This window comes from Simochromis diagramma, unplaced genomic scaffold (genome assembly GCF_900408965.1).
Source record: "Simochromis diagramma unplaced genomic scaffold, fSimDia1.1 OVJJ01000304.1, whole genome shotgun sequence".
Taxonomy (NCBI): domain Eukaryota; kingdom Metazoa; phylum Chordata; class Actinopteri; order Cichliformes; family Cichlidae; genus Simochromis; species Simochromis diagramma.
The window spans coordinates 8858975-8885718 of record NW_024387030.1 but is presented as its reverse complement, the minus strand read 5'-3'; the positions used below and the strand labels follow the sequence as shown (position 1 = coordinate 8885718).

General features: G+C 38.9%; 1 protein-coding gene across 2 annotated transcripts in view; it reads right to left on the bottom strand.

Moving 5' to 3' along the window:
- The window catches only part of stxbp6 (syntaxin binding protein 6 (amisyn)), a 65292-nt gene extending 38811 nt beyond the window's left edge, over positions 1-26481 (bottom strand). The window contains exons 1-2 of one of the 2 annotated variants that reach the window (XM_040041730.1): positions 26110-26481; positions 16006-16220 (exon numbers count right to left, since the gene is read on the bottom strand). In XM_040041730.1, coding sequence (XP_039897664.1) covers positions 16006-16159 — 154 coding nt within the window. In that variant the 5' untranslated portion in view covers positions 16160-16220; positions 26110-26481. The remainder of the gene's footprint in view (positions 1-16005; positions 16221-26109) is intronic. The other variant, XM_040041729.1, reaches the window with a different exon arrangement.
- Between the last annotated feature and the right edge of the window lie 263 nt (positions 26482-26744).

Here is a 26744-nt window from a genome sequence, read left to right as displayed (position 1 = left end):
GCTGAAGTGTATTTTATTTGTGTTAGTTATTTTTTTAACTTGTAGTTCTAAATTGGAAGATTATTGTGACATTGAAATATAAAAATAAAATTATATTTTATTATTTTTTCATCGCTCAGGCGTCACACTCGCGGAAGCCGGAGTAACCGCTGAAACGCCGTGCATTTATAGAGACTTTCAACCCCAGGTAGGCCAGTTAAGGATCTTCGGATCCACATTATGTCAGCAGCTATTCTCCACCGTGAACTATGTTAAAAACAAACACCGCTCACGCCTCACAGATGACAGCTTACAGTCCTGCGTAAAGATGAAAGTGACTTCGTACAGCCCCGATTTGCAGACGCTGTGCGCAGAGGTTCACGAGCAGAAGTCCCATTATAAAGATAACACGGCAGACCCGACGATGTTTCCATCAACATGCTTTTCAGCATCTCTTTATTGACCACTTTTCACACACGGTTGCTGTACACACACAGCCGGCTGTAGCTTTTCAGCTCACAGCCCGACATATACCAACAACAGCACAGATAGCACAGACGTTAAGGCGGCGAGGCGTGATTGCGGGTGTCAGGTCAAGGCTCCAAAAGTCCAAAGGCGATATAAGGGTGGAGGCTCACAACAGTTTTTGTTTGCTACATGGATCATTTTAGTTCAGCTGGGTGTCTTTCCTTGTGTTATATTTCTTTAAGAGTTCAAAATGTGTTAATTACATAAATAAAATGTAATTTTCTCTGTAGCACTTCATGGATTTCATAAGCAACAAACCTTAGTTGTTCACAAAAAGGTAAAAAACAATATATACAGTGTTATCTTCATTTTAGATGTCAAAAAGTATTTGCGGCTCCCATTTTCTGGCTACTTTTTCACTGCAGTTTTTGTATGTCTCAAAGTCTCAATATCAGTCAGAGATTCACAGATGTCAGCAAATTCCTGGCCAAAACTACCAGAATTGATATGAGGGAATGTACAAAGAAATGGAACATCTAATATAAGATAAACATATTGGCCTCTCGGAAAAAAAGAAAAGATACAACAAAGTGTGAAAAAAAAGAAGTCCCAGGATTTTACTTGTTTCTCTAGAGGCTGATACATTAAAGACCAGGCCGTGATCACAAGGTCATTAAAAGGGCTGCAACAACTTGCCACCATAAGAGATATCGTCAACTATGAAAATTCATCAACGCAGAATTTTGTTGTCGACACGTCCTATTCTAAAACCCCGGAAATGTGCTTTTGTAACTATAGGAAGCTATGGGGAGAGTATTGCCTACATTGTCTGCCAAGACTTCACTCAATACTAATGAAAAAGAAAAATAGCGCAAACGACAAAACAGGAGGATGGCAGAAAATGGAGAAAGAGACTTTAAAAAATGTGAAAGCATTTCACAGAATAAAACAGTTATCTGCAGACTGTGTAAAGTGGAGCTTTCCTTCCACGACAACAACTACTGTAGTGCACAGTTTTAGAGAGTTAAGTTAGCTTGCCTGTCAGAAACTTCTCATGGATCATGCAAGATCTTTTTCAGAGCCTCTGCTGTGTTCTGTTTAACTAGTATTAGGCACCAGCATATAGATGAGTTTGTCCTGTAAAGAGGCTCATGCAGCTTTAAAATTTTTCCTGGGTCATCATTTTCATTTGACGAGAAACAGGGTGATATTTACAGATGGGCAGACTTGAGCAGGTGAGGCACTGGAGCCTAGAACTGGAGGTTTTCCCATAGGAAGTGGACATAAGAGTTATTGAAATAATCATCAACTAATCAATGAAAAATGGGCAGACTACAAAAAAAAGAATAATAGTTAGTTGCAGTCCTAGTAATTAAAACATTAGGTACCATGCACAAAACATTAACAACCTTTTGTACTTTTGTCAGTTAAGAAAACAGGCAAAGAAAACAAAGAAAAAGCTTGTAGAGTGATTTAGTTCTCAGGCTGCACATTATGCTTCTTGGTTAGATGCCACTAACCTAACTAAAGTCAGCATATGGCTTGTTAAGGTTAATGATTCAACAGCTGATCTCTTGAGACTGAATATGAAATAATCCCATTTGGACAAACTTTGTGTTACTACTTTTGTCTACAGTCGTTGTGTGTGAAGGAGCTGCATGAGTTGCACCAACAGGGAAAGTCCAGCACAGAAGCAGTAGGACTAAAAACAATGCAAAGAGATGTGTGGATGTTACGGTGTACTATGACATCTGCCCAGTTATACAGAGTTAGCTGTGGGCTATTAAAACATTGTCTTATATGAAAGATGGAAAGTTAATGAGATCAACAGCACTTCTTGTGGTCATTAAGTTTAAATTTCTAGAAAAGCTATAGGGTTTAAAATATTCATATCATGCATAAAAATGGGGTCAGCAGTACATCTGGGACTCATCTTGTAATTGCATTAATTTGGGAATAACAGCCAAAAAATATATAACTATTGGCTGTATTTACTGTTTTTAAATAACAGTAGACGTTTTTACATCACATACGTTAATGTCTTAGTTTTGAGTGAGGTGAGCTGTATTTTCAAACATGATCTAAACTGGAAACAACAACAGTATTATTATATAATAAAAATATCTTTGCTTGCCAGACGCTTCATTCTAATGTCTCATTGATAAGCCAGTTTCATTTATTTTTCAGAAATCCTACACTTAGCTAATTTCTTACACAATTTAAATACACACACACACACACACACACACACACACACACACACACACACACACACACACTAGCTGCTATACAGTAAAGACATTTAAACAAAAGATAATTGGACAGCTCCAGAGAAAGGGCCTGCTGAAGCAGAACAGAAATATCATGCTTCTTGTTAACGTTCTTCAGCCAGGCAGACGAGTCCCCCGGGGTTATCGCATGGCAATTTCATTCTTACAGCTCTTTATGTGTGTGTATTTGTCTGTAATGCTAGCTCGAATACAGCATGCTTTTGGCTTTATTAACTCCCCACCCACTTAAAAGGTTATGTAAAGATGACAACAGATGTCTCAGAAATGGAATAGTAAAAGTCAAATATAAAGAAAATTGTATATCCTATACTGTGTAAATATAACTAAATTAAAAAATGTACTAAGAACTTTTTCATGACGTTGCCTCATTATCTGTCCCTGGAGCAAGTTTACAAACTGGTGGTGGAATTAAAAGAAAATACTGGACACCCTGAAGATTGGATGCATTTCGTTGTGTGTGCACACAAGGTTAAAGTACAAGTGGACATCCACAAATTGATCAGCCCATTTGGCACAGACAGATGTTTTATTTATGCAATTATTCTGACCATCAAAGGAATCTCGAGTCTCTTAACTGCCACAAAACCAGGACTCCACAGATAACAATATTCTGGAGGAAACATCCAATTTCAGATAATACACTTCAATTTATATGACCTTAAGTATGCAAAGATATCACCAGCTTATTGAAGTCTTAAGTCAGACAAAGTGAAACAATCACAAAGAATCCTACAAGTACAACTCAAGGATCAACTGTGGCAAGGAAATAATTAAGCCATCTGCAATTAGATCCAAAAGTCTCCGGGCAGTTACGAGTACAAGTACAATTACAAGTTTTACCACTTTGTCTCTGTGAACCACTATAGTGGAGTTTAAATTAAACAATCAGGTTTTGATTGAACACTTTAACTTGAGGGATTTAATGAAAGTATTACATCGACTGTTTGGTAATTACGGTTGATTTTATCCATAGACCCAAATTTTCAATACTCCAAAGTAACACAACAACTGACTCAAAAGCAGGTTCATGGCAGGGTGAGGCCTCTTCACACTGGATTACATCACAAATTAAGCAAATAAAAGATCTACAGTTTATTCCAAGTGCTTAACTTGATTTTGTATCCTTAAGTGAAACTTTCAATATGAGAGCCAAAGAGATGTCAGCACAAGAGAGGGAAGTCATCATTAGGCTGAAACAAAACAAACCTTATGCAGAGATAACAAAAACTTCAGAAGTGGCCAAATCAACAATCTTTAAAGGAAGGAATGCACTGGCCAGCTCAGCAACAGTGAAAGGCCAGAAAGACCACAGAAGACAACTAAAGTGGACGATTGCATAGTTGGTTTAAAAGAGGAAAGAAGAAGGGAAAAAACAAACAAACAAAAAAAGACACCTTCCCAACATCTATCAAGTCGAGAATGTCAGGCATGTGATTATCAAAGTATACAATCAAGAGATCCTTGCCTTCATGAATGTAAACACAGTTAACAACAAGGTCTAAACCACTGTCTGCACACAGAAACAGGAAAACCAGATTACACTTGGGCAGGGAAACACCAATTAGGGGATGTAGAGTCTAGGGGGAAAAAGACCTAACTCTTTGGACGGATCCAAACCATACCACATCCTCTGTCTAAAATGATCGAGCCAATAATATAGCATAGCATATGAATGTATGACCAGTAGAACTGAGCCACTAGTGTTTATTGATAGTGTGACGGCTGCTGCAAAACTGACGCCACTTCACAGTGCAAATGGATAAAGATGCAGGACACACTGCAAAAGCAAAGTAAAAGTTTCTCTAGATAAAGAACTTATATTCAACAGCCAAGTCGGTCACCTGATCTCAACCTAGCAGAGCATCTTTGTTTTTGTTTTTTGCAGATACTGAAGCCATAGAGACCCCCCCCCCCAAAAAAAAAACACATTTAAAAAAAGTTCATAGCTCAAGTTCTTAACAACAGTAACAACTTTCCAGCTTTTACTTTCCATTTTAAACCCTCATTCTTTCCAGTAAACACTATCAGAGATCAGGACCCCTGAGATCTTTCACTCCCTTTTTCTCCCTATCATCTGTGCCTCACTATCCATTGCTCTCCCTGGTCTGCTCCTCTCCCAGTCTAAGCTGAAGCCCTAAATACTCCTCCTTTTCTTATTATTAATAATGACATGCATCTCAGGAAGCATCAACACAGAGTCACATAGGAGCTCTTGACTAAAAGATTTACTGGCTGCATCTGTAAATTTACACACAGGAGACCCATCCACTCTCAGAGCTGTCATTTATCACCACTGAAATTTGTTTTAGTCAAACTTTGTAGGTGTCAAGTTTTTGTCTGCTGCCAAGAATTTCAGGGAGTGTTAGGAGTGTTAATTTGCATTAACACTTCAAACACAGAAAAAAATACATAAGACATCTTTTGGATAAAATAGAACAATATGCTTCATTTAAAAAAGGATGATCAATGACTAATTTTGAAAATGTATCGAAGAACATCACTGAACTCGTAAAAGCAGCTTAACTACACCCACAGTTCTAAAATATGCCATCTGGCAGCATTATGTGCATATGTTTTTATGCGACTAGATACTTTTTGCAGATGTGCCAAAGTTTGCAGCCAAACACATGATAAACTTTAGAGAAGGCACAAAGCCAGGATAATAGTGTAGCATTCAGCCAACAGTGACCTTAGTACATCCATATATGATGACTTTTATCCAACAAAGAACAGGTGGAACTGTACAGAATCAAGCAACCAGGGATTTAACAGCAGAGATCCCCTGCAGAGAAGTGTGTGGTGCATTGTCCTGTTCTTGTTATATACAAATGAGTCCCTGAAGATAAAACCACAAAGTTCTTTACAAAAATGATCTGTTAATTCAAGGCCTTCTTGGCAATTACAGTGACTCTGATTTAACATTCAGCCACTACATATCTAAGAAACTACTGTTTATCACCTCAAAGTAAACATGAAGTAAACTAAAGAGAATTCAATAAGTGAAGTCGTTCATGTTAATTACACACGTGTACAATAAATATATACCATGACAAGCCTGTCTATAGAATAAGGTTATATAAATCCATCCACAGTACTCATTGTGATGGCTTCCATTACAGTAGGACTCAAAAGGTGAAAACAATACTAGTCTATAACTGTCAAGGCTATAGTAACAATCTCCTGTTTGGTCCATAGTGCTTGAAGAATAGACTATTCCTGAACTGAAAAGCAATCTTTTTGAAGGACATGTCACGATGCAATTCTGAATTTTTTTTTACACATTCGATTATAGAAAAAAAAAAAAAGATTTTCCTCTACTTCAATTTCATGTCAATGATGATATACTGTGCAGGCTGACACCAATGTAACGGCAATGAACTGATGTGGACCTGGCAGATTTATTGGTCAGGCTTTATTAAAAACAAAACGGGAGCAGCTTATTTCCTGGTTGCCTTCTCTTATTCTAAACCCGATTACATGACAGATTGTAATGCATTACATTACACGTCTTTAGTGGGGGCAGATTTTAAAGAATCATGAACTGATCCGTCTATGAAAAGGGTTTTGTTTTTGTTTTTTTTTTTAAATAAATAACACATTTCCATAAGATCAATTATTCTCATCACTGACAGTGCTTGGCTTCTTTTTCATTTGATCTGGCAACTCCTTACCCCAAAGGAGGGTTGTTATTACCTACAAATTGGTGTGACAGATTGAGAAACACAGCTTTGTGAAATGTCCGGAATCATAACGCACTGGCAGACTTTTTAGTAATCAAAGAGTGTCGGTACGCTGTGTAATGAAAATGAATTTTACTGAAACGACCCTTATTATTCAGACCAGATACAGGCCGTAAAAGTATTTTTCTCCTTTTGAGCATTTCTATTTTCAGTATCTTCAGATGGAGGTTTTAGCCACATAAACTTGTTGGAAAGTCAATTTCATTCAGTAACTAAAGTTGATTATTAATACCTGTGAAAGCTCAGATTTTAACAAAAAACAGCACATCAGCTAATTATACGGATGGTTGACTTTTATGAGGGCAAGCTCACTCCTGTGCTACAGCTCTTCTTTTTTCCTCCGTTCTGCGTTTCTCCCTTCATTTCACACTGTACAGATGAGAGGAAGGATGTGGGGTACAAGCTTTGTTTGCACAAAACAAAAGCTGAGAACACCATGAAGATTACTTTTTCCATGTACACAGGAAATTGCACTGACATCTTTGCTGTGTTAGAGAGCTAATACATATGGTCAGGGCACACGATGCCAAAAACATGTGTTGTGTGGTTCTCTACACAAATAATTACCTGCCACATCACCTCATCTCTGGCGTATTTGGGCCACCAACACTTCCACAACATTCAGAAACAGCAAAAATAAACTGCAGCAGTCAAATGTATTGTCTAAGCTTGCAAGGTACAGTGAACCTCCCTCCTCAAAAAGAAAAAAAAAAAAACCTGCACAGTGCCTCATTTCCCATCTCCTATCTGCTTTACGTGTTAGCACACTCTGTCCTAAACAAAGAGCCCTAAACATAGCAGAGTTTCACAAGCAGCAGCCAAAGAGAGAAGAGTTACAGGGAGCTTAAGGGAGTCTTCCAAGCCAGCTACACACTGCCTCCACCACACAAATCATCAGATTCCTGTGAAAAAAAAAAAGCACCCTACTGTTTTCTGTTGGGGGAAAAAAAGCCCCACACACACACACACACACACACACACACACACACACACACACACACACATGCACGCACACAAAAGCAGTACCAACACAAGTAGCTGAAAAGCACACAGGACTACCACTTATGAAGAATAAATGGATGATAAACTGAACGAACATGAAATAAAATGTATCTTGGACAAAAGAAGCTGCTGGATGATGAAATCCTCATAAACAGTTTAGTTACAGAAAAGTACAACAAATACAGCTTTCAGAACTTCAGCAGTATGTGCTGGTTAAAAAAAAAAAAAAAAGATGTACACCCAACCCATGCTTATTATGTTCCTATTTTTCTTGGACCAAACAGGCTGGCCATCTCTGCAGGGGATGGCTTTGTATGCACAACACCAAACACAGCACAGTCAACCTGCAGAGCACCTAAGCCTTTCATCTATCAGCTACACCTGCTGCATCCATGTGTATGTCCTGTATGAGTGAGAAGATGTATTAGACAACAAAACATAAGGATGCTGCATTATGGGTATGCGTGATTATGTCCCTGTGTTTCTATCAGAAATATTTAGTTTAAAAAGTGATAACTTCAACAAGTGTAACAATAAATCAGGATGCAAGGGGTTGAATCCCATACCAGCTGACATAGGGCAAGAGGGAGGACACACCCTAGAGAGGTGCGGAGAGGATTGGAACACAGGACCTTTTTGCTGTAAGGTTGCTGAGCTAACCACCACATCACTGGAAGAAGATGGATGGATACCAAAAAATGAAGTTGATTAAAGCCATTTTATCCAAATACTCTGCCCCCCCAAAAAAGAAAAGAAATCAGTTGGGATATCAGGTTTTGTGTTTAGGTCACAGAAGAGGACAAAGACTTCCCAAATCACACTCACTCCATGGCTGGATGCTCAACTTGCACTGGAGACTCATCAGTCTGGATGACAACCCAAGGTCTGCTAGCAATCGAGCATCAAGGTCAAGTGAGTTTTAGCCATCCCAATAAATTCTGTTTTTCTGCATGAGCAAAACTGTTATCCAGCAATTCTTTACAGACCATCTGACCGAACCTTTTTTTTCAGATCAACAACAACAACAAAAAAAAGGAAATAGTGTGCATGCATACTTATGCACACTATTCCACAAAATATTGCCATTTCATCTCCTTAATCTTTTTACCTCATCTACCTATCACTTCCTTTGCTTATTACCTTCAGCTCAGGACACTTGAGGACCAGAACTTTTCATAAAACTTTTAAAAGCCTTCATCAAGGGCCTAGGGGAGATAAGAGGCAAAGAAATAAGGGGGAAGCTGACATTAAAAAGGGTGCAAAGTGAAAGGTGAAGACAGTTCATGTTTAAGAAAGTAGTCAACCTACCATGAAATGAGCTGAACTACAAGAACCTAATTAGTCTAGATAAGCCCACAATAGCACACTGACACAAAGAGGCTCTAGTATGGATGACACACACGCACAAATGGATGAACATAACCACACACATTCCTTACAGGGATTGTGTTATTAGTGCCATGCTGATGTATCTACTGTTGTGCGTGAGTGGGCTGTATGTCTCTGCTCTCAGTAAATACTGGGAGGCTAGCATCAGTCACTGCTGCTCCACTGGCAACCCACAGAGGTAACAATCTTCAGAATAGAACCCAGGTCATCCAGACACCCACGTCTGGCTGAACCTCGTTAAAAAACATTTGTCCAGACTCCCCAAGATGTTTAAAGAAGTTATATCAGTCAGATACAGCAGGAATGCTACAGCAAACTAGAAAACTCTGTAAAGTACACTGAACTGAACTTTGCACCATCCCCAGAGGCACAATTTTCTGTCTTCTTGTCTTAAAAGTGTAAGTAGGAATGGCTTATTTTCAGCTAGAAATGACTTTGTTTTTAAAGTTAAAATGAACAAAGTCGTATCTCGGTTATTTTGTTCTACGAACTGACAGGTAAAGCACAGCTGTGCATTTTTTTTCTTCTGTTTGATTTCAGTTGTGCTGTCTGAAGAGCTCTTCTCGTACACCCTTTTTCCTCAGACATGTGCTTCTGTGGGAGTCCTCCAGCTAGTCTATGTTGAAAGACATGTCAAGCGACTTGTAGGTGTTTGCTGATTCTGCAGAACGACATTAAGGCCACAACAGTTTCAATATACTATTGATTTTTTTTCCCCTTTTTGGTCTTAAAAACATGTTTCAGCAGTTAACATGGTTACTTTCCCCTCTGTCATTTATACATAACATACTTGATGGGAGAGATCAATTTGCTTTTTTTTTTTTTTTTAAATAAATAAATAAAACCAAATCTATTCCAAAATATCTTAAAATCAGGTCATAAATACTGCATGTTTTGTACATTGTCTAACACTGCCTCAGTTATAGGCTTCAGATTTAACAGTGGTCAAATTTCAACTGACCTGAAGTAGTCCTTCAAACGTGATACAGTCAAACTACATTTTCCTTTGAGGACTGAATAATTGTAAACAATTGACAAATTTAATTTGAAATGAGTCTTTCACCATTCAGTGGTTCTTTATGGGGGAACTGCTGAATGTTTTTCCATTTTAATAATCCAGTTTCTGTGATTTCTGTGGGGAAAGGTTAAACCAATAGGACTCGAGGGACACCTTTAAAGGTGCAATTAAATATAACAACATATCATCGGTATGTGCAGTCTTGTTGTCGCATTTTAATGTTGTTGGTCTGTTTTATAGGCCCAGGCAAACATTTAAAAAAAAAAAAAAAGTGAACAAATGCATTGCTGGAAATCAGCTGACTAATTTATTAGGGATAGTATTCATTTCTTATCCTAAGCTATCCCCTTCCAGCTAAAGTTAGAGAAACCCTGGCAAATAGAGACAGAAACTAAGGTGTATGTATATGAAAAGAGAATTTCAGACTTCTGTATCTCTGGACCAGGTAACCAAGGTCATACCTGATCTGATTTTTTAGCTGGTCTGAGCAGCTTAATGTACCACTGCGCTACACAATCCACTCGCCCCATCTCACCAGTGAATCAATAATCACAAGGGCACTGATGATGAATGGAGTCAAGCTGAAAGTGCACAAATGCAATATGCAAGAAAGTGTGGTAACTGAGAGTTTTGATCATTTTTAACACCACAAGGATGCAAGACAGATGACAGCAACATTAATGTATAAACACACTTGTCGTAAGTCACTGGCTCCAATTAACAGTATTCAAAGTAAATGATCCCTGTGTGTTACAACATTAACTAGAGTGTTACTGCATTACATTATTCAACATTTAATTAAGTTGGTGTGATGAAAAAGAAGCTTAAACTTTAAAAACAATCACCACAAACAGGAGACCAGCATTAGCCTCAGCACATGTGTAAGAGCCAGCCAACATATGAAATTAAACATGTAATCCAACCCACAAAATAAGATGCCTGCATAAATGCAATTCATGAATACAACCATGCCATTGAATGTCTTAATGGAAATTCATGTAAAGCTCCCAAGTGCACAAAGGATGTGTCAGAGACTCTGATAGCTGGTTGTAGCTGGTTGGGCTTCGTGTCACTACACGAAGCCCAGTGATCTAAGACAAAAAGTTACCAACCAAATTGGTCAATGTTAAGCTTCTGCAATCGTTCCAGCAAACATGTTCTCCTGAAAACTTTAATATGCACAAAAAAACAAAACAGGCTGCAAATATACATCACCCAGTTTGTCCCTTTTCAGCCACCAAACAGTCTTTTCTCTTTGGATAAACTCCAACAGAGAATGACTTACTGTTTTGGGGTTTCATGGGAAATGAAATTACAGAGAAAAGCAACAAGAACTTTTTTATCAAGCTTCACATATTCAGGGATAGAGCAGTCAAGACTATTTTTGTGATTTTCCATAAAAACTTTTTAAAAAGTAAGCCATTTTCTGATGGAGATCTTATCAAAGACTTTTTGGTGGACTCTGCCATGCTAATATGCCATGAGGAAGAAGAAAATGAACACGAGTGAATGTACTCTTCTTCAGAAGAACTGTACCAAGACAGATCGAGCAGACTGGTTTTTTCCTTTTTATCCTTGGCTCTGTACAAAAGCTGTGATGTCCGCAACACAAGCCAGTTATTCATCTTTGTACGTGGGATAATGAAAGAGTTTGAGATTATGGAGGCGCTGACAGCAATGCACTCAGTGAAAGGGACTACGACAGGGAGTGATTTGTTCACGAAGGTAAGTGCATGCTTTGATGGGCTTGGGCTGAAATGGGACACACTCGTGGGCGTTTTACCCGATGGTTGTCCAAATGTGACAGGGAAAAATGTTGGACTTTTGAATCAGATGCAAGATAAAAAGACTGAAACGAACCCAGAAACTGGTATTTTTACACTGTATTATACTCCAGGTGATCTAAGTCAGTGCTAAAAATTAACCATGTTGTTAATGAATAGTTAACTTGGTCAAGGCAAGAGCGCTGAATCACAGATAGTCTGTTCGCAGTTTCGGAGGAGCACGAGACTAAACGTTGTGACAGAGGCTACCACACAGCTGTCAGGTGGCTCAGCCTGGGCAAACTGTTAAAAAGAATATGGGACTCAAAAGCATATATACTTAAGAGTTTTGTGAGAAGAAATGCAAGAACACTCTAGAGCCCTCAAATGCATTTGCTGTTGATGTGACTGCACTAATGAACTAAATACCAAACTGCAGGACAAAGGCCTATCTGCAGATGAAATGCAGTTTCTTTCAAGCCAGCCTGAGAGCAACATTCTTACTCTCATGCCAACAGTAAAGATGTTGGTTCTCTTTGGATCCACCGTTCTACGAGAACAAATATCCACAGTTTAACAAATCCAGTTACAGATCCAATCTCAATGACAATCACCTCTCCACTGTATTTTGGATTTTCCACACAGACTTTGACCCAGACTCTTGTGCAGTTGTAGTCTGTTTTGGGTTTTAACATTTTTCTCTCTGAACAAGAAAAGAGGAACTGAAAAACTGAAGATGAAGCAATTGGACTACAAGCAAAATGCCAACAGTACTGATAAAAGTCTGAAATTTTGCAAAAACTTAAATTATAAATTGTTGGCATTTTACTATGCCCACTGCATATATTCATGGCCTAATTATAAAATCTACTATTAAAAGTGGAATTTTATAAAGAGATAAAAATCAGTATTGAGCAGAACTGAGTTCATCATATTGATGGAGCTTTCCACAACACACCTTGTTCTCATTCAGGCCCTTATGAAAGTTAATGATCCACCAGTGACTTAAACTGTGATGACACTGTGGTTTGGCATGTGAACAGGGATCAATCACAATGCACTGACCCCAACAGTGCTTGAAAGAGCTAGGAAATTAAATAGTGAGAAAGAATAGAAATTATGCAACCTCACATTAAGTTGAATAACAACTAGCGTAGGCAGTAATATGAATAACAGATATCACTGGTTTAGTTTTACATTGTGTATATACATACTAAATCTAGACTGTGATTGAAACAGTCAAAAAAAAAAAAAAAACCCTCCTCTAGTGGAAATCAGTTTATTGCTACAGGGAATTTATGATTATTATCAGTCTTCTTTGCTAACATAAGATTAATTTACAAGCTTTCACTCTAAAGTCAAACAACAGCCAGCTATGTGAGCTAAACTAGTTTCGTTTTTCCTCCAGCAACATGTAATTTGTAGTAAGCGGCACTGCTCACCAACTGGCAGGTGTCCAGGCTTTTTTGTTCCATTAATAAATGTAGCTCTCTACCTAAGACAAACAGCCATGTGCTCAACAAACACACAAGTCAAAGACTTGAGTGGTTAGTGATTTATTACAAAAACATCTTGATTGTTGACGTATTCAGATACTCCTCTTTTGACAACACAAAAGCATATGATCCTGGAGTGAGTGCAGAAGTCATGTGGTTTCATTCTGCTACCTTACTCAGTTTGAGAGTGAATCTCTTGTGGCTGTCTCTACAGTACAGCTTCTGGTACTTTAGGCTTCCTTTAGCCGTGACATCCCACAGATTACATAACTCTGCCACTGCTTGGCCCCCAGGCTTCAAGTATATGCTACTGTCGCCATGAGACTGTCAACAAGCACCATCCCCCACCCTTACACACACACACACACACACACACACACACACACACACACACACACACACACAGTACTTTTACAGTTACACACATCCTGAACACGTAAGCAACACAAGCTGCCCTCTGTTTAAAATGCCCTGGGAGCCATGAGCTGACTAGTTTCAAACTTGTGGTGTTATTGTGCAGCACATTCATAGGAAAACGCACATAAAATCTAGAACAATGCTGTGCTGGCTTAAAAGCCACATGACTTGTGGAAACAGAAGTAGTGAAGGCACTACTTCTGTTCCCACATGTGATACAAAACATCAGCCGAGTCAGGAGACCACTAATGCAGACAGTCAGAGTGTCTAGGGGAAGATAAATGGGTGCAATGGTGGTGATAGCAGAATTCTCAGACAGTGTATTCTCTGGATTTCTTTTGGTACAACATGCATTCCTACATACAAGAAAATGATGACAGCATGTGAAACATTTCTTATGTCCACATAAATTTTGTGTAAACCAATGCAAAAACCTACCAAAAAAGAATAAAAGAAGTGGGAATGCAACAGTTCACAGTCCTTTTACTCATACTCAACAACAGCATTCCTATCCATCCTTAGACCAAGGTTGGAGCCAATGACTGTAGAAAATCTCTATAAAAGTACAGTTAGTCACTGTGGCACAAATTAATCTTGGGTTTATATATCCAAAGTATTTTCTTCCCCCAGTCCTGGACACGTGCATGCAAAACCACCAAACCTTCGCAATAACAACAGGCAGACTGTCCACTAATAAATCACTTGAGGATGTTTAAAAATGCTAAAATAAGTCACCAAATACACTTTGACTACCATTACTTAGGAGGTCCATGTGGGTAAAGATTATGTTTGGAACACCGAGTTGAGAATCTGAGAATAATGCTCAGCTAATGAATAAAAATAAAAAAAAATCCAGTAATCAAATTTTGGAGGTATTTTTTGTTTAATTAACTATGTGCCCGTCATCTATGGATATGATGGTCAGTGAATTGACCAATTACTCAACTGCCCTGATTGCAACTGTTGTAAAATGTGTAATAGTGGGCATTTTTTGGCTTAGATAAAGTAGTAGCAACACAATGATGGCAACAAATGAATGCAGAAAAAGATAATGAGGAGAGATATCCAGTCAAACTTAAAATTATTTAACAAGCAAAAAGGACAAACAACTGCAGCAATTCCAGCAACTCAAATGGAAGCCAACTAATGACACCAAGCATGTTTTTTCTTAGACAACAACACAGTATCGTAGGTGTGGAGTCATTAGAAAACATGTCAGCAAGAGGCTTTGATGCTTACACACGGATGTTCACCACCTAAATCAAATGTCTCTACAAACGCGTGGACTCCCTTGGCCCATGGTGACATGCATTTCTTTTTTATTTTGCTCTTGTGAAACAAGTAGAGCAGACACAAGGAGTATCAAAGTCAGTGAGGATTAAGACATAGAAAATACAATATAGATAGATTAAAACACATGACGTTAGGTCAGGCAAAGGAACAACATAGATACCCAATTTTCAGATACAAAGTAATTTTGAATTTAACAAAAAGCTACAACATCGGATAATTACCACATTTTTCTGCCATGCAAAATAAGCAATTAGGACATCCAGTGATTTTAATATATTTCACAGTGGCCAAGCTCAAATGAGATACAAAGGTGAACGCTGCTGCAAGGGACGTGACGAGACTGGCATTACAAGAAGTGAATATCAAGCAATACTTATTTCCACATGAAAGGCGAAATGACTCATTGTAAACCCTTTAGAAAAACAGTGTCCACTCTCTGACAATTTGTGGCTTGCGCTCGCTACAGTTGCCTTTCATGTACATGTATCTGAGGGTGTAAATAAAGAGGCTGACTGTTGAGTAACTTGCCTGCTGCAAGGCAACCTTGAATTTGAATCCAACATAGACAGAGCTTTACTGGCTTTGAGCTGCTTGGTTATACTTTAAATTCCTCATAATCATCCTTAAGTTAACTATAACCCTCAGTCATGTAATCTACTGCTGCCAGAGCAGCGTTCAAGACAGATTAATAATGAAAAATGGATCAGATTTTCACAAGCAGTTTTTCTGGCACGGGAATTAAGGAGGATCTAGATATTCTCCTCATGAACAATTTGCCTGGGTAATTCAATTAACAAGTAATACATCAGCTAGTGTTCCAACAATAAGGGAGAAAAACCCCAAACTGAAACAACTGAAACCTGAATTTCTGGTGAAGCAATTAATCAATTTCAGCTTAAATCTAATCTATTTAAAAAGATTGACATGAAGCCCTGCAGCAAATTGATTTAGTGTGTCATTCTGTTGGCAGGGGAAAACGTAAACATGCTCATCAGTGTGAACATTAGTGGAAGAATTATGGGAGACATGCGGAAATGTGACTGTGGGTTGCAAAGGCGCAACTGGTGCGCTCTCGCAAATAGAAAGGCAAAAAGCATAAAATGCATTTAAACATAAGCAAACAAAAGGAGGTTTTTAATTTGTCCTGACCTGAGACGCAGATGAACGTCATGTAATCTCCTTGACCACCGGTGGCCAGGAAGGGGATCTTTTTCTTTGTCCTCCGCTTCACCTGTACAGCAGCAAGCATCTTCTCATCGTGAGGTATGAACACCTCCTTGTTGATTACAGATTTGGCACTCATCTCTGATTTAGGCAGACGTAAACAGCTGGTCACCAGTTAAAGTGGAGCAGTCCAGGCTTCACTGAAGAAGAGAAGAGAGTGAAGAAAACCAGCTAATTAAATTAAGTAGGACCAACTAGACTGTGCTTAGAAAAAGCAAAGATCTCACATATCCTGAAACACACATTTTTCATTTAGCAAGTACATTAAGGGCATTTCCCATTCTTCTTTTCTAATAAATAACACAGATCCTAATTTGAAGTGTGAATCTACTGAAACAAGGTGCAAGCAGCATTGTGTAATGGCAGTGAGAGGGCAATATACAGCACAAGTCAAATGTACACACGAAAGGAACCCAGGTAGTTTTTTTTTCCTAAAAACTGAAAGTATAAAATAACTGCTAAACATTTTAGTTTTACATTACCTAAAGTAACTTTTTATAGGCGCTCTTTAAATATTGGAACTCTTATCTTTTGTGCTATACACAAAATTCTAATGGTTTCGGAAAGAAGAGGAGACACTTCCTTGTACCATGGTAGCACAAAGCTGAGGTACTTAATTGCAGATTTGTTTAGATCTTTTGTCCATGCACAAACCTAGTCTTGGACCAGTTAATCTTGTTTTCCAGCAGAGAAAAATCCACACAAGACTATCTGAATTTGCTCACAGTGCATAGCTCATTAGGTTATTTCCAAAATCCTGTATAGCTGCATTTCCCTTGCAGTCAGTCTTAGCATTGCATATCTCTAAATGTTTTGGCAATATTCTCCTTGGAAGTATTGCCACTCACAAAGATGAAATGACTTCAGCTGAAGCTGAAGTCATTTGCTGTTCTGTCTCACAGATACAGAACAGCAATCATATTTCTATTACAACAAGCCAACTTCTACTAGTCAATCTCTTTCTGGAGGACGGAGACTAGACCACAGTAAACACAACAGTACGTGTGATGGTGTCAGAGAAGGGTGTGCTTAGTTGCCCTAACCGTGAGTGAGCACAAGAAACAGTCATAAAGAAGTAGGTTAATTAGGCCCAAACCCCCTCATGAGGACTGAAACGTAATCATTTTCTCAGCCACACACATTCATTTCAGACACAGACCACTTACAACTGCATACATCACAGGCCAGCACAGGCCACCCTGCTGCTTATGAACTAATCTGTCAGCCTCAAGTAGCGCTTGAATTACTCTACAGCGAGGCAAAGACTGCAAAACACCATTTTCATCAAACTGACTTGCTTATAAAACCAACTTCCCACAAAGTAAAGTCTTTTGTAACAATGCAACAAGCTTTGAAATTAGTGCTCAGCAGCTTAGTGGAAGTACAGTTTGGTGTTTTGACTGATTAGCACAAAAGCAAAACCTGCAGAAGGAAAAACTTTACCAAGCACCCTCAGTGTTCTCTGGTCTAAGCGTTAAAGCAGGATTACATCATACCAAAAGAAATACTTCAAAACAAGTGGAACTTAAAAGCCTTGGACACAACAGCATTGTTACAATATAAGATAATCTAATAAATAGTCATGGAGGAAGGAGCCCATCATCACACTCCAAGTGATTTCTAATATATCCTTTTATGTTGGTTTCATTTGAATTACATCACACACAGAAGATCTATAAAATGAGATGAATCATCTCCCTGTCACAGGCACCTCACCCACAAAAATGCAACACACTCGGCATAGATATAATGTATTCCAAGGTCACCATATTCTCCTCCCACAAAAATCTGAAGATGTTAATATGGCCTTGACTTTTTTTCTTTGAAGAAATTAAAACTACAAATTAAAATTAAAATGACAACGTCAATCACCATGTGCTGACAATGTTTTTTATTTTAGGTAAACATACTACTTTCATCACAGAAGATTAGAAAGCTTAAGTAACAATCTAGCAGTAGTAGTGATTCTACATTTCCAACTTAATCTTTCACAGCCAGCACTTATTAAACATTCTCTCTTTCTATCCATCTTCTTGTGTGCTCTTTCAGCAATGCAAATCTTAAAAGTAAACAAAAACTTCAGCCAAGAGAGTAATTAAAGAGGCTAATAAATATGTCTCTCTTTGGAACTGGAGATGTCCAACAACCGCAGACTTTGGCTAAGAGACAGCACAGTTTCTCATCAAAATATGCACAGGACTATTTTGCATTCAACATAAGACAGCTCCTTCAATTTAGACCTTTCATGCACAGTATACTGCCATTCTGAGCTCCGGCACCGACTGAAAAACTTGCAGCCTTATTTATAAAGAATTAGCTAGAGCTTAGTCTTCAGATTATTCCTGACAATGTGCAGACCTTTGATTCATTAAAGAGTGCTAACTATTACTTTACATACCTGTTAACTCTAAATCTCATATCACATAAAGTGTACATATTTAATAAAATTTCTGACTTGCAAATTCTCCTAATAAAGGATTTATGATCCTGTTCATTTGCATAGGTCTTGGCTGGGTAAAGGATTATGGGTATGCAACAAGGGAGACGCGTTTGTGTGCACCCAAGAAATTCCAACTGGGAGTATTTCAACAGCTGTGATGCTGTGTGTAGGTAGAACCCTGACTGGTTGAAAAGACATCTTTTAAAGAAAACAGAGCAAGAGTAGAGCTCAGTGTGAAGCGCTATCACTATGCCCACAGAGGGGGCCAAAAGACCACCAACAAATTGAACAAGAGGGAAAAAAAGGAAAGGAAAAACAACAAAAACAGGAGTAACACACATTAACAGTTGTTCCTCATGTATTTGACACTGTCCCCAGTGATGGTCTACTGTTACATATGCAGACAGCACATCCATAGCCTGTTTGTTCATTCATTAGGTCCCATTTGAAATGCAGAAAGTCTTTGATCTGCCAATTAATTCATAAAATCATTAACTGATAATTCTTACTATACTGTTAATACAGCTTTTAGAGCAATAAAATCAGAACCAGACCAGAGCTGTTTTATGGCCTCTGCATTTTTAATTTTTGGCATTTTGGTCAATAGCATGTTCATCTCTCAAAGTCAGGAGTGACCACATTTTGATGAAAGGATGAAATGCAAAGTTATCATTCAAGATAGCATTAGCAACCTTGGTTATATCTATGGCACAGACGAGATACCAAAACAAGTTAGTGCAAGTCACCACACAGAAAATAATTTTTGCCAGATAACTGCAATATGATTCCAACATCCTTTTAGACTGACCTGCTTTGAGAGCCAGCCTCGAGACACTTAGCAGGAATTCCAGAGTAGTTGCCACGGTTTAGCCTCCCCCCCCCCCCCTTTTGAATACACTGACCCAATCTTCACAAAATTAATTTCATTAACTGACAGAAGCCCCACTTCAATGTGCACAAACTGTACAGCTCTCCAGAGTTATGCATCAAATCCTCCCAATATAACAAGCTTTTTCAATATATTGATGCGGTATTTCTATTTTTAGCATGTGCATGTTTAGCTAACAATACTGGGGGTATATCACAGCTTTTCTTTAAATTCCACATGCACCACTCTAAATTAGTTCAACCTTTTCAGTTGCTCACAAATATTTTATTTTCTTGTTGTTTAACTAGATAGCACACTGCAAAGCAAATACAGAAAATATGCATCAACTGTTTGGTCTCGTTGCTACCTAGTAGCAAATCAGTGCAGTGGACTTGTTCACTTTCAAAGCCCTATTCCACAGCACCTCTCCCTCTTCTACACTATCTTCTAGCTATAAAGGAAGGCTGCCCACATCACCCCTCAAGCTGTCACCAGCACATAGCCCCCCTCAGGTGGTCCGCTGAAGCATGACGGGAAGGGGGGGATAAGTAGATGGGGGATGCAAGGAAGAGAATAAGGAACAGAAATAGGAGAAGGAAGCAAACATGAGCCTCAAGGCAGCGAAATGTAGCCAGCTCCAGTGCACAGCTTATGGTCTGACTTTGAGCAGTCTTATGCAATTCTGAGCTGTGCGAGCAGTCACGGCCAAGGAGCTGTTGTAGCAGTGAAAATGACGGACATATACTTTACGGCTGCTTATCACCCCATTTTCAAGCAAAACCTTTCAAAAACACTTCATTAACTGTGGTTGTGTATTGCCAAGCAGTAAAAGGACCAGCCCTGTTCCTGCTCATTCCCTTGCTCCCCTCTTGTGTTAATGTGAAATGTGTTCAGTCAATGCTCAGTGCTCTCATGGGACCTCATTGGCGTGCGGTCTTTGAGCTAGCCTGCACATCTTCTTCTTTAAGCATCAACACGGTCCTCCCGCTTTCCAGTCTGTGCTCACAAGCACACAGGAACCCCAACTTCTTTCCACCGCAACAGAAACAGCAGGAGCTGAGAAAATGGGCCCAAAAGACAGGTGGATGATACAGGCTTTGTCAAGCTAAACTAAAGGTGTGTCTTTAGTTTCCTTTGGAGAGGCATAAAAGCTCGAAGCCAGATCAGCAGGTGGCACAGGCTAAAAAAAGATTATTAATTAAAAGAAAATACATCAACCAAGTCCATCTGAAATCCATCTATTACTAAATATATTTACTCTGCTGTATGTGTAATTAAAAAGTTTAGTAAATTATCTATCACTGATTTAAAGCAGTATAGTCTGGATGTATATCCAACTCTTAAGACTTTTCTTTTTAGACTGACATCTTTAATAATCTAAGCATATAGTCTGGTGCCGTATTTGGGAATCTAGGTTAATTAACATTGGGGAATTTACTCAGCTTTATGGAAAGTTGTAAGAATAATCCACAACTAATATCCAGAAAAAGATTCCAAACATTTTTACACAGTGTACAGTTTGTTAAACAGGTCCCTTGTGCCATATTTGAGAATTAAACATACAGGTGCACTGCAGTGGCGTGCCAACAATCTTTTTTCTTTTTTTTATTCCTGATAAGCCAACAACACGAAAAGCAGTGCAGACTGAACCTCAGCTGAACTGATATGAAATAAGTACAGCTGGGAATATCGCATATATTGATCTGACGCGATAACTAACTAATAAGTCCTCCTTCAAAAGAAGTACATATCTACTCCTCCCACTCACATTTGACTGGCTTTGGAAATGTTCAGAAACAAAATAGTTTCTTTCATTCCACACCCCACTGTGGGAGATATCTCAAAGATATAAAAACACGCTCCCTCATCTGCAGTCTTTCATGCACATCTTTCACATCGACTCGCGGTTCTTTTCAGGGCCTTGATTTAACAGGAAAAAAAAGAAACCTTCCATAGCGCACCTACGTTCACAGATTCGATCTTTAGAGAGTGATGTCATTCACCCGTGTCACTGACTGAGCGATATCCAACACTGCCACGCGAACAGATGGTGAATGTTACTTCTCATAAAATAACTGAGAGATTACGACATCGATCCTGCTGTTTTTGAGGTGTTACTGCCAGCCTGCGATGTATTAATGCAGCACTACACCACAAATACAAAAAATAAAATCAGTTTCGCATACACAATATATCAAAAACATGTACAGTCATTTGAAAGCGAAAGATTTTTCTCAGAACTCCATCCAGTCCAGTAAAAAGAACAAAAAAAACAAGTAGACCCCATGATTCAGTACCTTGTAGAACAACTTCAAGTAACTTAAAGCAATTATTTTCTATTTGACTTTCATCCATCTTCTCTTCATCCAAAGGGATATTAGCCTAATCTTCTTTACAAATGCTAATATATTCTTCTTCGAGAGACAAGACTTTCGCCTGGCAACGCTTCATAACACGCCATACTTGTTTAGTCCTTTCCTAATTGTACAATCATGAACTTTAACATTTAACATGCTAGCTGAGGCCTGTAGAGTTTTTTTGCGTTTTTTTGCAAATTCTATGTCCTTGGAGTGAATTTGTTGGGATCGGAACATCATGGTATTGTGTTATTATGACCCACCTCAATGTTCCAGTGCCTAAACTTCTGTTTGATTATTAGCACCTAGCTGTTACCTAGACAAGCAAATGAAAGAGGGTCAGTGATCCTAGAATGGACTCATTTTATAGCTTGGAGAATCCAATAGTTTGCTCTCTATAGTAGTGCCACTTTGAAAATAGATTTTAAAATATCAAATCTTTTTTTTCCTCTCTTCAAAAAGTTTCATTTAAAGCCAAATAAAAACCAAGTCCAATAGCAATGGGGTTTGTTTCAGTGGTGCAAGATAAGACACTTTAGATATAATCTATTTAGTCAAATGTACTTTACATGGAAAAAACAATAGTACTGTTGAGAAGGAATCAAAAGTATGACACTAAACAATATCACCAGGCTTTGAAAGCTTTGTCAGACTTTCCCAGTAGAAATAAAAGCCACTCCTGCAAATCTGCATCCAGCACATTGGGCTCTGAACTGCCATATCTTCTCTTCTGAGGCATCACTTTTTTGTTTGTTTTGTTTTTGACGCAGCAAAATTTCCAAATTCCTTATAACCAAATCCAAATGAAGAGCTGTCACATGTAAGACTCGAGGAATGCAAACCTAAACAACCGTTTACTGCGTGGGTAACAATGCCAGCAAGGCAAGAAATTATATTACACACATTCTAGATTTTTAGAGTTGAGAAGCTCATGCTCAGCAGAGGGATCGCACCGATTTTGAGAAAATAAACAGAGACATCCGTGTCTGCATACCTAATCTAAGAGAAGCTCAAACTGTAGGCTCTTACTCAGGTAAGGAACATCTTTTGCATAAGGATCTTTTTTTTAAATTCTGTTGTTAATTCAATGAGTTGTAAACTTTTTCTCGTCACAATACACATGGCGCGCATATGTGTATATAGCAATGTACACGAGAACGAATAGTGCACATGCCATTTAATGGCCATTTTGTGTTAAAAGGGAGCACCATAGATCAACCAGACTGAATAGGATGTTATTTTCTCCCCTTAAAACAGAAAGATATGGAAGGTCCCATCCATTTTCCTGTGCAAGTCAGCTGTTAGTGAAGGTTATATATTGCCAGGGCAGCATGGGCTAACCATGAATCAATGAATGACATGCCAGGCCCCCAAATGAGCTCATTCTTTAGAGCCCAGTGCCCTCTAGGAATAAAACATTTGAGAAGGGGGCTGGGAAAACAGAAGAAAAGCAGATATAGAGCACTTACTGAGAGATGTCTCAAACACTGCAGAGATCACGAGCATAATGACTGTTAGAGGACCAATGGCATGACACACTGCATAACAGTACAGAAGTAAATATACATCAAGGTAAAGAGACAAAAATGCCGCTCCATACAGCCAAAATGCTGAATAAGAGCAACAATCCCTCAATGCAAAATTCGGATTTTTTTTTTTTTTTTTTTTTTAAAATATAAACGCAGCGCCCGCCCTTCAACATCATCTTTCAACATCATCTTTCAAAAGCCAAAGTTAGATATAATGGCTGTGCTGTGATTTTTGTGTTCGTTTACAAGTAAAATGATGACTGAGAGAAACAGATGCAACTTGATGGGTTTTTTTCCTCTCATAAGCTGCACAGCTGTCTGTCACTAGCTGAAACCTTGTTGTTCGGTGTCACTCGCTGAACAGAGCAGATGGTGAAAAAACTGCGCCAGCAGCAGGAGAACAAGAGTGTTCACGAAGGAGTATCGCCTGAAGTTTTTTTGGGTGGGGGTGTTTCGTTTTGAGTACTTTTTTTTTTTTTGCAGGATGCTGAAAAAACAAAAAAAATCTAGTGACAAAGTCACTAAGTTGGCAACAATGAGTTGAAGTGAACTGTGATGGGGCGAGAGAGATGTTAGGCATGAAATTCTACATCCACAAACATTGATTCTGTTCATCTGGACGTAGCATTTTCAGTGGGAGAAACATTTCGTCACTCACCCAAGTGACTTCTTCAGTCTCAGCTGACTGCAGGTTTCCCCAGTCTTATAAACAGTATCACTTAAACTAGCACCACTGAAGGAACAGTGGGCTGTGAGGTCAGTTCCTTGAAACGTTTCTCCCACTGAAAACGCTACGTACAGATGAACTGATCAATCAAATTTTGTGGATTTACCTACCTGGATGATTGAGCATGCATCAAGACGAAATTCTACATATTTCTGAATTTAAAGAAACTAAAAATCTGAAGGCGAGCCAAAAACATCAGGTTCTCTTCTGAAAATAATTGAGTTGGTTGCCATGACAAAGAATATCACGTAATGTGTTGGAATTAACTCACTCTAGCTGACATTTCTTTAAGTAGTATTTTTCATATTAATACAGCGCTAGTTCTAGATGTCATCTAGTGCAGATAAGGCTCACTGTTGTTTAGTCATTCAAGATTTGCAGAAGTAGGATGTGGCAGCTGGTCAGTAGGATTGTCACGCCCTTCCTCTGCTGTCTGCTAACTGGACTGGGGAAAAGTGACAGGGACGACAGCCAGTATTTTACCCAAATTTTAGCAGGTTAACAATTGGCAATTTGGGGGGGGGGGGCACTTAAAGGACACACCCCTATATCTTTCTTGTGTCTTCCTTTCATTGCCTTTCCATTAAGTATATTAAAACACAGCATAGAACAGAGCAATTCAGGGAAAGCTTTAGACTCCAGACCTCAATGTCATTTTATCAGAAACCCTGGCAGCAGAGTTTATTTGTTCACTATATGAGATGCACCGCAGAAACAAGGATCTTTATCTCTTTATGTCTGCCTTCGAGGATATGTGCTGTCTAGCAGCAGAAGAAGCCAAGGTAGTGGACACACAGGGAGGGAGCCGGCTCAACAGTTTACATCATGACTGTAATTGGACACTGAATTATGGGGAAAGGTATAAGCTTATCTTTTATGGCATGCCAGAGCAAATTAAACCCTGAACTCGTGCAGCAAGAAGCAATATTTTAATGTAAGTGGGTTAGTTAATGCCACCAGGAGCATAGGGGCAGTATAAGGAGCCTCACAGCTAATCCCAAATAAACATTCTTCAAGGTCTGCAGCATGTCCTGGAGATACAAAAGTGGGAATTGCTCTGGGATTTGGTATAGTAGTATTTAAATACAAGCATGTGTTGGACTTTGTAAAGAGCCACCCCTGAGATTTTTTAGGATATATTTAAAGCCAAAGCATACGTCTTTTTTCCCTTTAAAAAGGCCATTTGGTTGATACACATTTTAACTAAAAACACTATTTCATCATTCCCTTTTTAAAGGCTCCGAGGTGGCCCCTGAGGCTCTAAACAGTTTCCATACACATTTGGACTGTTTTGTTTTAGCACAAAGATGCCAAAAACCTGGTTTTGGATATTGCACAAATTATCCAAATATTAACACTGAACGCTTTAGATTTAAGAGGTGAACATATTTAGCCTTCAAACATCTTGCTCTGTACGGTTCACTGGAAGGAATTCAAACGAATAACCCTTTGCAGCTTTAACATGTGTGCATTAGCATGTGGATAATATCTGGAGGCTTTTATACTCTAACTTGCCACTGTGACATGAAGACGAGCAAACAAACAAATGACAGAGAAGCACACCCTGCAATCATAATACTCGTGCTGGACAACTCCCCACATTCACGTTGGGCTCAAAGGAATTTCACTGGAATATTTGTATATGCTGGGCTGGCGCTCAAATATTAAACGTTTGGCAGAAACTATGTGAGCTATTTAATTTTAATTTACAACACAGGCATCAAACGTACACTTTAAAGCTCAAAAACAGGGACGTGAACGCGGATACAAAAAAAAAAAAATATTTTCTAACAGCAAAACAATTCAAATAATAACAATGTTGACAAAGAAATCCGTTCAGAAAGCCCGAGAGAATGATACATAATAATAATTTTAAAAATACACAAGTTGTTTTTTTAAGTAAGTCACACCGTCGCGTGCACTAGTTAATGATTAACAAGCGCGCGCGCACGCTTATATCGATTGTACCGCAAAGTGGCTGAAAGGTTGTTGGCGCAGTCTTCCAGTCGTTCATCAATAACAAGAAACTCCCCCCGTACGCCTGTGTAAAATATCTGCCCAACTTTTGATTGTTTGCGGGAAGTAAGCGGGACGCAGAGAATACTCACCGATGCGTCTGAGCGAGCAGTTTCCACGTGCAGTCAACAAATCCTTGGGTTAAATGTCTCCAGCTGTCACACTTCACCTACTTTTAAACAGCTTCTTCCCTATTGTTAGCCTTCCTCTCAAAATAAAAGAGAGCATTTCGAGGTTAACATCGCGTCGACTTCACTTCTGCGATAGTTGCTGGTTTCTGAGCCGCGAAAGGAGAGTTGTTTTTTTTTCCCCTGCTGTCGGTTTTGGAGAGCCAGTCTGTCTGACCGTGGCTCTCTCTTTCTCTCTGTGTGTGAGTGTGTATGGATGGGAGACCAGTAGCAGGTTCCCAGACACACAAACCAAACCCACCCGCCCGCCAATCACGTACAGTATCACACCACCACGTCGTGAGCTCCTCGAGTCTGTACGCTTCGCGAGACGGAGAAAATTCCCAGGCTGAATGGAGGCGGTGGCTGGATGTTTATTGCCTCTTGAAAAGTCATAATATGTATAATATTCAAACACAAAAGTGAAAGCAAAAGGATACTTCATAGAAATGTGTCAAACTATGATCATTCGGTACAACAAGCACTTACCAGGATAAACCTTGACCCTAACACATACCAAGCACCAACAGATTTTACATTTTTACATTTATAATACATAA